This window comes from Malaclemys terrapin, chromosome 6 (genome assembly GCF_027887155.1).
Source record: "Malaclemys terrapin pileata isolate rMalTer1 chromosome 6, rMalTer1.hap1, whole genome shotgun sequence".
NCBI classification, from domain to species: domain Eukaryota; kingdom Metazoa; phylum Chordata; order Testudines; family Emydidae; genus Malaclemys; species Malaclemys terrapin.
The window spans coordinates 111384281-111399093 of NC_071510.1; the positions used below are offsets into that span (position 1 = coordinate 111384281).

The 14813-nt window shown below is 40.5% G+C and overlaps 1 protein-coding gene across 1 annotated transcript; it reads right to left on the reverse strand.

Moving 5' to 3' along the window:
* Nucleotides 1–818: 818 nt before the first annotated feature.
* SUB1 (SUB1 regulator of transcription) lies at nucleotides 819–13815 on the reverse strand. Its single transcript, XM_054033188.1, is given in 6 exon segments — nucleotides 819–1069; nucleotides 6271–6379; nucleotides 8681–8800; nucleotides 9994–10066; nucleotides 13714–13727; nucleotides 13729–13815. Coding segments are annotated over 6 exon segments (483 nt in total). The 3' UTR covers nucleotides 819–989.
* Between the last annotated feature and the right edge of the window lie 998 nt (nucleotides 13816–14813).

Genomic DNA, 14813 nt, shown 5'->3' on the forward strand with positions numbered 1-14813 from the left:
CCCTGCTTGGTTCAATCTACACCAACTGTATTATAGCCTACCGGTAGTATTAGCCATACTTAAGCAGAATTGTCGAGCATGACTAAGAGCTCTATCAAGGGAGGGTAAGGGTTCTTGCCAATTAGAATAATCCCTGGATATCAGATAGTATGTTCAAAAACTATTTTAATCTAATGCAAAGCTTGAAAAGAGTAGATAAGTAAGGTTATTACTTCATCTGTTTAAGCTGGGACCTTTGAAATACAATCTTAATAAATCATATTCTGAGGTAAAAATCTTACCATATGTACGTATACCATACTAAAAATCTAGTGTCTAAGAATAAAAGCTAATTATCTTTTCTAAGTCAAATGACCTGCAGAAGAATGAAAAGGAAGAATGTGGCTTGTGTCCAAGTGTTATTGTGGAATAATCACATAAGCTTGTTTAGTGTAATACTTCATGCAAGCAATGCCAAATACCTATGTACTTATCTACATAAGAATAATGTGGTGAATTTTCAAAAACAGTATTTAAGATTATCTACAAAAACTATTTTAATTATTCATTATTTGGACTGAGTTGAAATCTCAAATATAAAAGTTACGAATATTTGCAATAAGGGCAAGTTTTTTTTTTTTTTTTAATGTCGCCTGATTAACAGTTAATATGAACATATTTTAACTGAACTGAAACCAAAATTAAAGAAAAGGAGACTAAAAACTGTTAGCTGGAAGGCCACAAACAGCTATGCGTTATATAGTATTACTGGATTGGTTTTTATTTTACACTGTGTTGAAAGCAAATCATTCCTTTTTAATAAAGTATACACAAATAGCCTCACTTAGAATACACTTTTAATGCACATAAAAAAAAAGTATTCATCTTACAAATTGTTTTGCAATCCAAATATACAATAGCTTGGAAAACAAGTATTTTAGAAAACAAAAGCCAATGTGTAAAAAGACTGCTTAAAACAACTAAAACAGTAAGTTTCTGTATGGCTGTCTTTACAGTTTTCTTACTGCATCATCAATATCGGAAATCTGTTCCTTCAGCTGGCTCCACTGTTCTGGATTTAAAGAAATACCTGAAATGCATTAAAAACATATCCTTAGTGCAGTATGAAAACTAAGATCAAGATTTTGTACAACTTTAACGATCTTTGAACCCAAAACAATCTTACTATGATGTCATCAATATTTTTATAACTAACAAACCATGTTAGCTGTAGTGCGTGTTAAATGAATAATTACATTATCTAAAATATCTGATTATTCACTGGAATATTTACATTTAACTTCAGGCTAAACAAGAGATTAGTCTCTTTATGGATTCTGTTTGGATGTGAAGATACAAACTGTAGTGCAGCATCTTTGTAGAAACCCATCCACAGGTGTTATGTGAATCACAAGAAGCTACAAATGTAGCTGTGGCCCTGATGGCAGGCTGCACTAAAACTCTGGATGAGCTGGAGAGGCCCAGGCTTCTTTCTTTAGTGTGATAAAAGCCATGTGTTTATGGATTGAGTTTGCACACACGTTCGTAGATTCAATGGCCAGACAAGACTATCATGATCAGCTAGCCTGACCTGTACAACAGGACCCAGTCAACTTTTGCAAAATTCCTAGAGCATAGATGTTTTCTAAAAAGCTAATCTTGATTTCAAAATGGTCAGTGATGGAGAATCCACTATGACCATTGATAAACTATTCCAATGGTTAGTTACCTCCACTGTTAAAAATGTAAGACTTATCTCCAGTCTGAATTTGACTAGCTTCAACTTCTAGACATTGGATTGTGTTACACCTTTCTCAGCTAGACTGAGGAGCCAATTATTAAATACTTGTTCCCCATTCCTTAAAGTCACCCCTTAATCTTCTTTGTTAAAACTAAATTCTGTATGTTAAGCATGTAAACATTTTTGAAGCAGCACTGTGCTGCACCGTTCTTCTCTCCCACCACACAGAATAGTATGACATCTATATCTTCTCATGCACCAATCTTACTCTTGCTTCTACGCACGTTTCTTATACTTTAAGCTCATTGTTTATTTAAGGATTTATTCAATTTTGTCTCCATTCATTCAAGGACCAATCTAGACGCACTTTGGGGAAACCTGTGACAGGACCCAAGGGAAACAGGATCAGGACTTTTTTGGTACCAAGTATTTTTATTATTTGAGAATATTAAACATAAGTACTGCTGTTGTCAGCCACCTGTGAACATTAATCTAAAGGGAAAAAAACTTTTCCTACATTCTTTCATGTTTTGGACACCAGCTACTCTGAACATGCTGTCACACATAGCTTCATAAATCAGTTTGTATATTTTCTGACTGAAAGGGCTTAATGCTGTTTGATATTTTCCAGTGCAAAATCAAATATTCAGTTTCAGTAAAGTGTTCAAGATTCTTTAAAAAACAAACAAACCTGTCTTCTCAAAATTTGATAAAACTATCTCAAAATTCTTACCATAGTCACCAACTTCATTTCTAGATGAACAGATCAACAAAATATCAAGTATTCTAATCTAGCATAGATTTTCAAAGTGTGCTGATTTCAGTCAAGGCAATTTAAATCAATAGCAGAAAGACAATACTGATTTTAAGATTAGATTTTAGTTTCGTTTCTGAAAGGAAGCATCACATAATTGATAACAGAGAAAACAGTCTATTGATGTAATATTAGTGTTGGCTACATAGCCTAAATATCACTTAATTTTTTTTAGGTATGTCTACACTACATCCTAGATCGGTAAAACTTATGCCACTCAGGGGTGTGAATATTCCACCTCCAAGCAACGTAAGTTACACCAACATAAGCATTCATGTGGACAGCACTATGTCGGCAGAAGAGCTTCTCCCGCTGACACAGCTTATGCCACTCTTGGAGGTGGGTTTTTTATGGTGACAGGAAAGCTCTCTCCCTTTGGCACAGAGCATCTTCATCAGATGAGCTGCAGCTGTACTGGTACAGCTGCGTTGCTGCAGCACATATAGACATGATCTTAGTAACATACATGGTTTGTTCCAGCAGCAATTTACTTTACCAAACTTCTTCAGAGAGTTTGTGGTAGTCAAATTTAGAGACTTAACATTTCTGATTTAGTCAACATTTGTTTAGTCATGTTGGATTTACAAAGGGGCTTATGGAGTTAGGCACTTTATTCCCACAGAATTTAAATGGGATTTGCATGTTTAAGTCATTAGTAGGCTCCACTGAAAATCCTAGCCTGAAACTACAGTACAAGTAAATTTTGTTGGGATTACACCAAAACCAACACGTTAGAATGTTACTGCTTGGCCTCGGCTTTCCCAATTGCTGAAGTAACAAAACCTCAATTGAAATCAAGCTCTAGTGTGATATGTACTAAATCAACAGTAGGTAATGACAAAACAAGTTTCTTTTTTCAGTTTTAGTAAACTGTGACTAAATAAATGAGAGAAACTGCACTGAGAAATTTTCTAGAAGTGTCTTCATCTGCCACCTGGATTAATTGTTCAAGATAGATTACCTACTTCCTTTACACATTATCAGTTTCTGAAATTAGAACAAACTAGTCAAGATTTAGATAATGTCGTTTGTACACCTGCAGTAGCTTCAACCCCAGGAGAAAAAAAAAAAAAAAAAGTTATTTTCTGAGCTCTACATCTGAGAGACTGGCCAGACATTTCCACCAGTCCACGGGTTTAACTTCGGAGTTCAGCAGCAAAACACACATTTTTGGGTGGTTCTCTTCCAGCTCTGAAAAATTATTATAATGTACATGTCATAGCAGCATTCATTTCATTTTTACTTTTAACATCTGGTACTGGTACTTTAGATTGAAAATGCAGGAAAGAAAGTTGAATCAAGTAAGTGCTTTACATATCTACAATTTAATTTTGGGTACCGCTGACATTTTTCCTGATCCTTGTCAAAGCTTGAACCATCTCAAACTCTTCGGAAAAAGTTGTAAGAAAAATTAGCTCCTTATATGAACCAAGCAATCTTCAACTATGAACTGTTCATTGAGAATACCAATACTGAATATAAAGTAGTCCATGGTTGTTTTGGATGATGAAAATGGATATTTCTTTGACTGTGCACCAAACAAGCGTTCTAACAAGTTCAGTTGTACTGCTGCTGCCAGATGCATCAAATAGTGGTAATGATGAAGCTAACAACAATGCAGAAAGTGGTCATTCATCTCACCTGTATAATTCTAAAATTAACTGCCTGAAAACTTCGTTGACACACAGATAAAGTTGCCCAGTGCTGCCTCGTGCCCTTCCAGAATGTGGAGAGAGTGGCTAAACTTAAACCTCTGAAAACCAGGAAATACAAAGTTAAGGTTGTGTTGCAGGGATGGTGTGTACCTTAACTCTGTCCCTCTCCAGCTGGCAACAGACACTAGGAACGGCTCAGTAAAAATGGTGCCATAAGACACAAGGAAAGATTATGAGAAAGTGCCATTGTTTGTGTTGTGTTCCAGATCTGAATTGCACCACCACTATAAAATATATATTGGAATAGTCATTGCATTCCAAACTCCTATTTTCACCTCAACTAACATTTTGGAATTAAATTTCTCATGCCTAGTCCCAACCTAAGAGGGTTAAACAGACGTTGATAGTTTATCTGTACTCAGATAATTCAAAGCAGTTAGTTTTTAAAACTTCAAACTTTCAATGGATTTAGTCTGAACTGAGGATTAATAGTTGGACGTTTCAAGAAATTTAGTTAAAAAAACTGAAAAATTATGTATGGTGTTTTGCTCAAATGATGTTTATACCAGCAGTATAGTAGTTCAACCTGCTTGTGGTTGGTGTTTTACTCCATTGCCTAAGCTAGTTCATACAGAATGTCTGTGTCAAGTTCAAAACTCAGCAGTACAAGGCTGTCAAATCAATATGGATACCTGGACATCTCCATTATATTATGGATGCCCCACTGCACTTCCACCTTTGATATTCTCTCATGGTCCAGTCCCATACCCACTGTAGTCAATGGGAGCCTTTCCCTAAACATGGACAGGCACTGAATGGAGCCTTTAATGACAAATTTCTAAACTTCAAACACTTAAAATTCTCATTCAGATGACACGAAATTTCTCTGCTTCTTGTTATAACCCCCACAGGAAAATAACCCAGCAATATTTAACTTTGTTTTTAAATATTTTTCTAAAATGTAATAAAAACACTAACATTACTCACCAAAAGATCCAGAATATTCAGACTGACAGAGAAACAGTATCTTCAATGTCATCCTTGGCATGGGTAGCACACTTTTCAAAATGTTCTTTCATTCCTGCTACCAAGCCCTGAATTGTCTTTGTTACGCTTATACAGCATGTGATCCTTTCTTAATACTTCCAAATGATACAGGAATCTCTTCAAAAATATTCCCATATGGGACTTTTGCATCTTGGAGACACGGTAGGTTCCCCCAAAAAATGTTTAGTACTATAACTTACTGGTATAACACTGTAAAAATTAAACAAAATTTTTCTGCAAAATTTGTATCACAGCAGTTGTGTTTCCACTTTAGTGTTCTCAACTGAACCCTGTTCAGCTCCAAAACTGATAATAGGTTATCATGCAGTTTATTATCTCATGCAATGGTAACTTAAAACTACCTGAGGGAAATAAGAAGTGCTAAGATATTAGAGAAAATGCAACAATTATTCAGTAGTCCAGGTTACAGAATTTTTTTTAATACTTTTCCCATCTATAGTTTCTAAAGAGATAAAATGCAGGCTTGTTTTGATTAATGCTATTTAGACATGGTGCCTAACTTCAATCCACTGCAACACAAACTTTTTTCATTTTAAATTATAAAAATTTAAAGCATAACTTTCAGGCAGATAGTTGTAAATTCAGGTTTAAATTTGCTTTAATCTGTTTAAAAATAGTCTTTTTATTTTTAAGTTACGGGGTTTTATACCCTGTTCTAAAACTGTGGACCGTATCCTCATTGCAAAGGAACCAAAGTAGACTTTTAGGAGTGGGAGAAGAAAAGGAAAAGGACCAGAACTGCAGCATGTGCCTAGATTCCCCCTCCCCCCCCGCCAATATTAACGCTTTCCCATTAAGACATCTTCTAAGTAACTCTAAAATATGTTATCAGGTAAGAAGAAAGTAGAATCAAGGCACATTAAAATTTTGTATTAGAATCAAGAATGGCCTCATTATTTAGCTGTGAACCATACGAATCTTCAAGTTAAACAATTGTCCACTTTCCTCAATAAAGCTAAGCTAAATATATTTAGCTAATACTATGCAACCAATGACACAAAATAGAAGTTCACCTTTTCTGCCAGGTTTCATTTCACCTTCTTGATCCATCCAGTATTCTCTAATATCAATTAGGACTTTCCCTTTAAAGTCACGAACACTGACATACCTCATTTTGCCAATCTGCCAATAAAACAAATCAGAACAATAATACATTTTACACAGTACAGGATTATTCATTTTTCTAATCAGCATTAAATACTTTGACATGAGGCACTGCATATTGCTGCAGCTTATTTTAGATTTAAGTAGAAATGATTGGATTAAGTATTTTCCCAAAGTAGTATATCAGGACTAATAAGTGATGACAGCATTAATGGATGAAGGACTTAACACATTAAGAGAATTCAGCATTATTTCCTGGAAAAATGGGTGTCCTCAAAAGAAAATTCATGTGTACGTAAAAGCTGAATGCCTAATAAATATTGCCAACTTAAATTACTGATTCTTTCAGAAAAAAATCCTGCTTCCTTGTGCAAAATTTTTTAATGAAACTAGAAAATGCTAGAGAAGACAATACATTCAAATTTGTTTTCAAGCTATGAGACTAATGAAGATGATAGAAGAGCCATCACCTCCTCCCGCTCTAAATCGGAGTTCATTTCAATGCTTCCAGAAACAAAGATCTGCATGGGTTAAACAAACAAAAATCCTTGAATTTCTGAATGTACTGGAAAAATTAATGTGGTGGAGGCCACAAGCTCCAAACACACACAGATTGTCTGATGCTTAGCTCAAGGCTAAATCCTCACAGAATTAGAGAATTGGATATCACAACCAATTTAAATCCTAGGTGGCACAAGAAAGCAGATTTCACATCTATATATGGCAAGCAACTGTCTGGTTTTCTCAGATTAACTGCACCTGACAGCACCATTAGAATTTCCAGAAGTCACCCTCTCACTGTGAAAAACCCCTATGAAGCACTGTATTGGTTCCACTGTTTTCAGACACCAAATTACATTAAAAGAAGCTTAAAAGCACAAACAGTTTAATATTGCTTTTCCAGGTAAGCAATTGCTTTACTTGCCATAGGAATTTTTAAGTAATCAAGAATGGGAGGGAACAGTACTTTACCCTACATTTAAGAACTGCCTGCCTATAGGTGCCAAATTCTGAAGTATGTTACAAGTTTGAAAGCAATGTAAAGTAAGTGAAAAGCATTCCAAGATGGGAGACTTTCATTCAACATAAAAAGTAAAAACATATTTTACTGGTTTTCCTATTAATCTTCATATTTAATTTCAGCACCGATATGCCACTGACATTGCTAACAGACAAAAGCAAGTCCGAACCAGAATCCCAATCTTTGGAAATGTTCTGATTCAAGTCAGATTCTGGATACATCACAGTGTGCTCTATTTTTAAATACAAGGCAGACTGAAGAGCTAATGCGGAGTACTAAAGTTCAAGCCCAACTCTCATTTGCTTTGTCCCCCACCCCAAGCTACTCCCTTTGCTAGCACTCATGCCCTATGTTTAGGCTTCTTTTCAGGCCCTTTCACCAAATTCTTCAAAAGCTCCTCCCTCACTCCTTGAGTGGAAAAACCCTGTCCCTTTCTTACTGTCTTAATGCAGGCATTCTCCTCTCCCCAATCTTTCTTGCAATGAGGAAGAGAAAACTGAATCGTTATATTCCTGCTCCTTTCTCAGCACACTGACTGATGTAAGGCTTACAACTCCCAGATATCCTCAGGAATCCCCCTGAATGCCTCATTGCAGAAATAGGATAGTATTGAACCCTGGGCCTGTCTTAAAGAGGCCAGCACACTCTGTTGCAAATACCACTAGCAGTGGTCCATGAAGATCTGTTTCAATCTTCTCTGATATTCTGTTAGTAAAAACTGAACCACAGAATAAAGAAGCACATATAAACCGAAGGACAAACTTATCCTGAGACCCTGTCTGGTACAGTGAAAGCTCTGACAGCTGCTCTTGGTCTAGTTGGGTAGACAAGAGGAGAAGCCATACTGATTTCTGGGAACCTCTTGTCAAAGTGCCCTGATTAAAAGCATTCCCATATAGCTCTGGTTTTGAACTAACATTTACAGCCTAATCATAAGCCTATTAATAGAGTCTACAATAGAAATGCCAAACTCTCAAAAAATGACACTATAAACCAAGACAAAATACTGGGAACAAGTGATACAATCAATGAACCAAAGTTAGAATTGAATGGCATAGCATGGATTATTTTACTCTACCAAATCTCATCATTGTTTTTTCTGGGTATCTCACTTTCACTTTAACATTGTAACCATATTTAGCCAAAAGATGACAAGAGAGTGAATGCTATACTATACCTGGATAAAAAACCAAAGCATTCAAAGTTCTCTTCATAAAGATTACAGAATACAAACTGTAACATGCTTCCTCAGGAACCCTTCAATCAACAGCCTCTAGAAGTAGCATTATCAATATTACCTGGAACATATTCTCATCTCTGTTGCTGCTTTGTTTAGAGGAAGCTGCACCTTTAGAACTTTCACCGGTCTTTTGTTTCTTTACAGGCTTTTCTGGAGCTGCTTGCTTTTTCCTCTTTGCCTTTAAACCAAAAATATAAAGCACATCCCATTTTATTAGTTATTAAAAGAATTAGAGGCTGCAAAGAACTATTCTATTATGTAGTTCATCTCACTACCAATACAAGACTTTAATACAGTGAATTTGGGGTGGGATTTTCAGAAGTGCTTTAAGATGTCCTAATTCTGCTCCTACTGAAGTCAATGGTAAAACTCTCATTGGACTCCAAGAGGAACATATTTAGGAGAATAAGCACTTTTGTAAACTCTATCTTTTGGAACCCAAAGAAGATCTAAATAAAATTGAGGTGGACAGTACATTTTCTTTTTATACACACTCACCTTGCATTTTTTAAATCTCCCCAATTCAAGGGAAAGGGAAGGAGAGAAAGAATGTTCCTCTCTCTTTTATTCTGACTTTACCATTTTGTTACTAATTTACATACAGCACTCCAAGATCTTCATGCTTCCACACCTTTAGGCCTTGGCTACACTCGCGGATTCACAGTGCTGCTGCGGCAGCGCTGTGAAGCGCAAGTGTAGTCGCGCTGCAAGTACTCCACCTCTCCGAGGAGAATAGCTTGCAGCGCTACGAGCGAGCGTGCAGCGCTGCAGGCGCTGATTACACTGGCGCTTTACAGCACTGCACTCGGCGGGGGGGGGGGGGGGGGTGTTTTTTCACACCCCTGAGCACAGCAAGTGCAGCGCTGTGAATTGCCAGTGTAGCCAAGGCCATAGTATCTGCAGTGAACTACAGAATATACATAACAAAATAATACTGTTTTGGCCTATCTACAGAAAACTCAGCCAGCACTTCAAATGCAGAATGCTCACTACAATCACTGTAGCCCAGCGTGTATATCAACTCCTGATGGGCTTGAGAAGCTAAACAATCATGTTTAGCAACATCAGCTTTCACAGCTGTTTAGGAGGAAAATAAATGTTAACAGAGCAAGGGGACTAAAATGGTTTAGTATTCTTGCTCTCACCACAGATCTACAGAACTACAAGAACCTTGTGGTTAGATGCCACAAGTGAAATAACAAATGATACAAAGCCAATCAATCTTAAAACAAAAAATAGATTCATTCCATATTTGGCGTACATATTCCATCAGAATTGAATTGCCTCCTAATCAAATCCAGAAGTTTGTTTGGTGTTTTGTTTTTTAATTACTAGACTAAAATGCAGTAAACAATTGTGTCCAATATTCACCTTTTTGTCAACTTCACTATCTGAATCACTGGCAGATGAGCTTGAAGACACAAGTTCCTTTGATTTAGGCATTCTGGAGAGAAGAAAGATATTGTGAAAATATCATACCGGAAACACTGCCCTTTATGACTGGAATGCACACCCCAAACCCCTTTGCTAAGCCTCTTCTCTCATCTTATTCAAATATCTCCTATTTGAAGTCAACAGGAAGTGGCAGGAAACTTCAATGTATGTCTATCTGAGCAACGTGTAATCTCATTATCACCCTAGTCCTTCATCTCCCTTTCCTTTGATCCATTCCCTTCATTTGTGTACTGTCTTACTTATTTTGAAACTTCTTCAGGACAAGGACTCAGGGCAGGTCTACACTTAAACCGCTGTATCAGCAGCAGCTGCACCACTGCAGCGCTTCATTGAAAACACTACTACTCTGAAGGGAGAGCTTCTCCTGTCAGTGCAGTTAATCCACTTCTGCAAGAGGCAGTAGCTATGTCAATGGAAGAAGCCCTCCCGTTGACACAGCGCTGTCTACACCAGGGATTAGTTCGGTATAACTACGTTGCTATGGGGTGTGGATTGTTCAGACCCTTGAGGGACGTAGTTATGCTGATGTACGTTTATAGCGTAGACGTGGCCTCCGTTTTTACTTGACTTGTGATACACTTAACACATTTTGGAGTGCACAAAATAGTAATAAACTGCTCAGTCTAAGGGGGAGGGGAGGTCAATTTAAGATACGCAAATTCAGCTATGCTGAATTCGGCGTATCCTATTCGACTTTCCCTACTGTGAGGACGGCGGCAAATCGACCGCTGCGGCTCCGCTGTCGACGGCACTTACTCCCACCTCGTCAGGAGAAGTAAGCGCGTCGATTTGGGGATCGATTTATCCGTCTAGATGAGACTCGATAAATCGACCCCCAAGAGATCGATTTCTACCCGCCGATCTGGGCGGCTAGTGTAGACTAGCCTTGAGTTACTAAGTATTTAATTTATTAACAAAACAAACTGAAGTTTTCAATTAATGTCACAAAACATATGGGTACAGCATTATCTAGCAAATGACTCCCTTCACTCTTATGTATTGTTATTTTGTCTACTTTGATTTCCAGGTCACAGAATGACAAGTACTGGTAAACAGATACAGAACCATCATTATAAACTTTCCTACCTATGTTTCAAGAAATTAAAAGAAAATATGGTGTTGCGGTTAAACCACATTTAGGTGAGAATATCTAAAATTGTATTCTCAGTTCTGCCACATATTGCCTAGGTGATCTCAGGCAAACCACTTATGGCCCAAATTTCATTAGTTAGGCATGCATGGAAATCCATATCTTTTTGAAGGCATTCTGCCAGATGCGTATACTCTGCAAACCTATCGATATAGTATGTGAACATCTAGTATTCCATGTAGAGAAGAGGCACAGGAAGGATTCTAATTAATTGCTTTTAATACCTTCCCAGCTTTTGAAAGAACAAAGCAGAAAAGTATGTTATAAAGGGGAATAGTTTGTAAGGAAGGAACTATAGTGGGAGATTGGTGAGTATGTGGACTACTGTCAAGTATCAGGGGGTAGCCGTGTTAGTCTGTATCTACAAAAACAACAAAGAGTCTGGTGGCACCTTAAAGACTAACAGATTTATTTGGGCATAAGCTTTCGTGAGTAAAAACCTCACTTCTTCGGATGCATAGAGTGAAAGCTACAGATGCAGGCATTATATACAGACACATGGAGAGCAGGGAGTTACTTCACAAGTGGCGAACCAGTGTTGACAAGGCCAATTCAATCAGGGTGGATGTAGTCCACTCCCAATAATAGATGAGGTGTCAATTCCAGGAGAGGAAAAGCTGCTTCTGTAGTGAGCCAGCCACTCCCAATCCCTATTCAAGCCCAGATTAATGGTGTTGAATTTGCAAATGAATTTTAGTTCTGCTGTTTCTCTTTGAAGTCTGTTTCTGAAGTTTTTTTGTTCAATGACAGTGACTTTTAAATCTGTGATAGAATGACCAGGGAGATTGAAGTGTTCACTTACTGGCTTGTGTATGTTACCATTCCTGATGTCCGATTTGTGTCCGTTTATTCTTTTGCGGAGGGACTGTCCGGTTTGGACTACTGGTTTATGTCAAGTAAGGGGAGGATGACTATCAGGGCAATAACATAGTACAAGGTAGTGTTTTAGGATGAAGGCACAATAATATATGGCATGGATAGCCAAACTGGCTCATGAGCAGCATGGGGCTCTTTTACAGTTAAAAAGTGTGGCTCATGGAGCCCCCCACTCGCCACCTACCAGACTTGGTGGGGAGCGAGGAGGCTCAGGACCTCTGCCTTACAGCAGGGTGGTGGGGTGGGGGCTTCTATCCAATGGGGAGGGGACCTCAGGGCTTCAACCCCATGCGGCAGGCATGTCCTGGCTTTCGAACTTCTAAAGGTTGTCTTCTGTGGCTCAGGGGGTCAGTAAGTTTGGCCACCCCTGACATATGGAATGAATGCATGTGGGGAAAGAACAGTGTCAGGTGAAAAAGCAGCCAACATGAGGGGAAATGAAACACAGGTGAGGAGGAGAAGGGAGAATAGGAAATTGGAATGTGCTGGGGGTTACAAAAGGGATGAGAGGAAAAAAAAAAAACGGTCTGCCATGTTATAGGGTTGGAAATGTGTTGAAGAGGGGCAGGACCCACTACGTGGGTGGGGAACAGGATGAAAGAAGGTAGGCCAGTGAGTCTGATACAGTGTGCAGGCAACAGTACAGAATTTTTTTAAGAGTGTGTGTGTGTGTGGGGGGGGGGAATAGCAAAAGGTGCATGAAGGGAAGGAGGAGGAATGGGCACCAAGAATGAGAATGGGGTGAGGGGGATAGAGAACCAATGGGGAATAATATAGGGGATAGGTTCAGATTAGGGAGAGACCATATCGAGTAACAGGGCAATGGGGATCGAATGGGTCACTCAGAGGCAAGGTTATCTAGTATATAGGGATGGGATGCGGGTCACGAGGTGGGAGTGGATGTGGGGCACCCAGAGGAAAATGGCGTGGAGGGGAGTCACTGAAAGGGGAATGGAGGGAGATGAGACTGGACAGGTCACTGAATAGAGAATGGGGGACAGCCTACAAACACAGCAGAGAAAGGGGGGAGACGGTTCTCAGCCGCCATTTTCTCCCTCGTTCAGACGCTCCCCTCCCCCCAAGGACTAGAGAATGGGGCAAAGACGGGACGGGTTAAGCAAGGGAGACGCGACACCGAATCACTGAGGGCGGACGGGGTGGGGGATGGGGGCGGCTCACGGCGTGGGGGGGCGGCCGTCATGTCATGGAGTGGAGAACGGGAGTGGGTCGCGCAGTGGGGGATGGGGGTAGGCGGTTCCCCGCCGCCATTTTCTCCCTCGTTCCGATGAGCTTTCTTTGCCCCCCAAACATGGCAGCGTCTCCTGACGCAGCGCTCCTCCCGCCCCCCCGGTGACCGGGGGAAGGTCTTCCTACCCCACGGCACTGGGCAGAGCAGGAGCTCGGCGGGAATCCCGCGGGCCGAGCCTTCCCCAGCGTTCGAGACGCGGCGGCTCATCCTCCCGCCTGGCCCGAGCGCGGAGCTGCCAGACCACCCCTCCCCCGGCACGACAGGCCCTGAGCTGGGGAGGAGGGGGATAGAAGATGGCGGCGGGTGCAGGCGCGCGGCCCCCCCGGGGGGGGAGGGGGCGCGAGAGCGATGCGATACTCACGTCCCGCTCACTCTGCGTGCTGCTCTCTTCTCCGAAGCACACCACCACTAAGAGAAGCGGAAATGTCGCAACCGGCAAGCCCCACCCGCCTGCCTGCGTCATTGCGTCACGTAGGGTACTCCGGAGGCACCCGGGGGTGTTTAAAGAGGAAGGAAGCGTCTCTTTATTCCAAGCCACGAGGCGGCATGGGCGGCCCTGTGCTGCCCTCCCCGGCCTAGAAGGGACCAAGCCCAGAGAACGGACAGGAAGCTGAACCCTATTCACCCCCTTCAGCTGGGGGGGAGCGTAAAAGCGCCTTTGTGCAGGGCCTGTCTTGGTCTCCCCTGCACCCTAAATTGAAGGGAGACTGGACACATCAAGAGCAGGGACTCTGGGCCCAGACTCCCCTTGCACAGCAGGTGCATCTCAGTAGTCCCCCAGCTACCAAGGGGGCTAACACTATGCCACCCTGCTAATAATCTCAGCACATTTGGGGAGTAAACTAGTTTCACACAGCAGTGGCCTTTCCAACCTGTGTCATGGCTATCACAGAGCCATAGCTTGCAGCTGCATAGGACCCTATCACTTACCCTTGAGATTTTGTCCTTGTCTAAGAAGTCTCTAGGTTGTAGAGTTGCAAATAGACCCTTCCAAATGTGAACAGATGCAGTGCTATCCTACAAGTCAACAACTAAACATGCAGTATCTCTAGACGATTCCCTCATTCATCCTAATGGGTGTTAATTCTGAATGCTAGTGACAATTTAAGTGCTAGTTTAGTGATGAAATAGAGCTGTGCTGAGTTTCAGAGGAACATGTATCATCAGTTGCAGAGTTGTACCAACTGCCCTACTGATAAAAAGACAATGTTCCAAGACTGTCACCTTCCACAAGCACTAAATTCACACTATTACTATTTCACACTATTACTTTATGAAGCTTCGGCAACAGTCTTGGGTAGGGTGATCAGATAGCAAGTGTGAAAAAATTGGGAGGGGGTGGGGGATAATAGGTGCTTATATAAGTAAAAGCCCAAAAAATCAGGACATCTGGTCACCCTAGTCCTGAGTGGCAGGGCTCAGGGCCCAGGCTTCAACCCCATGTGGCAGGGCTTTGGCTTT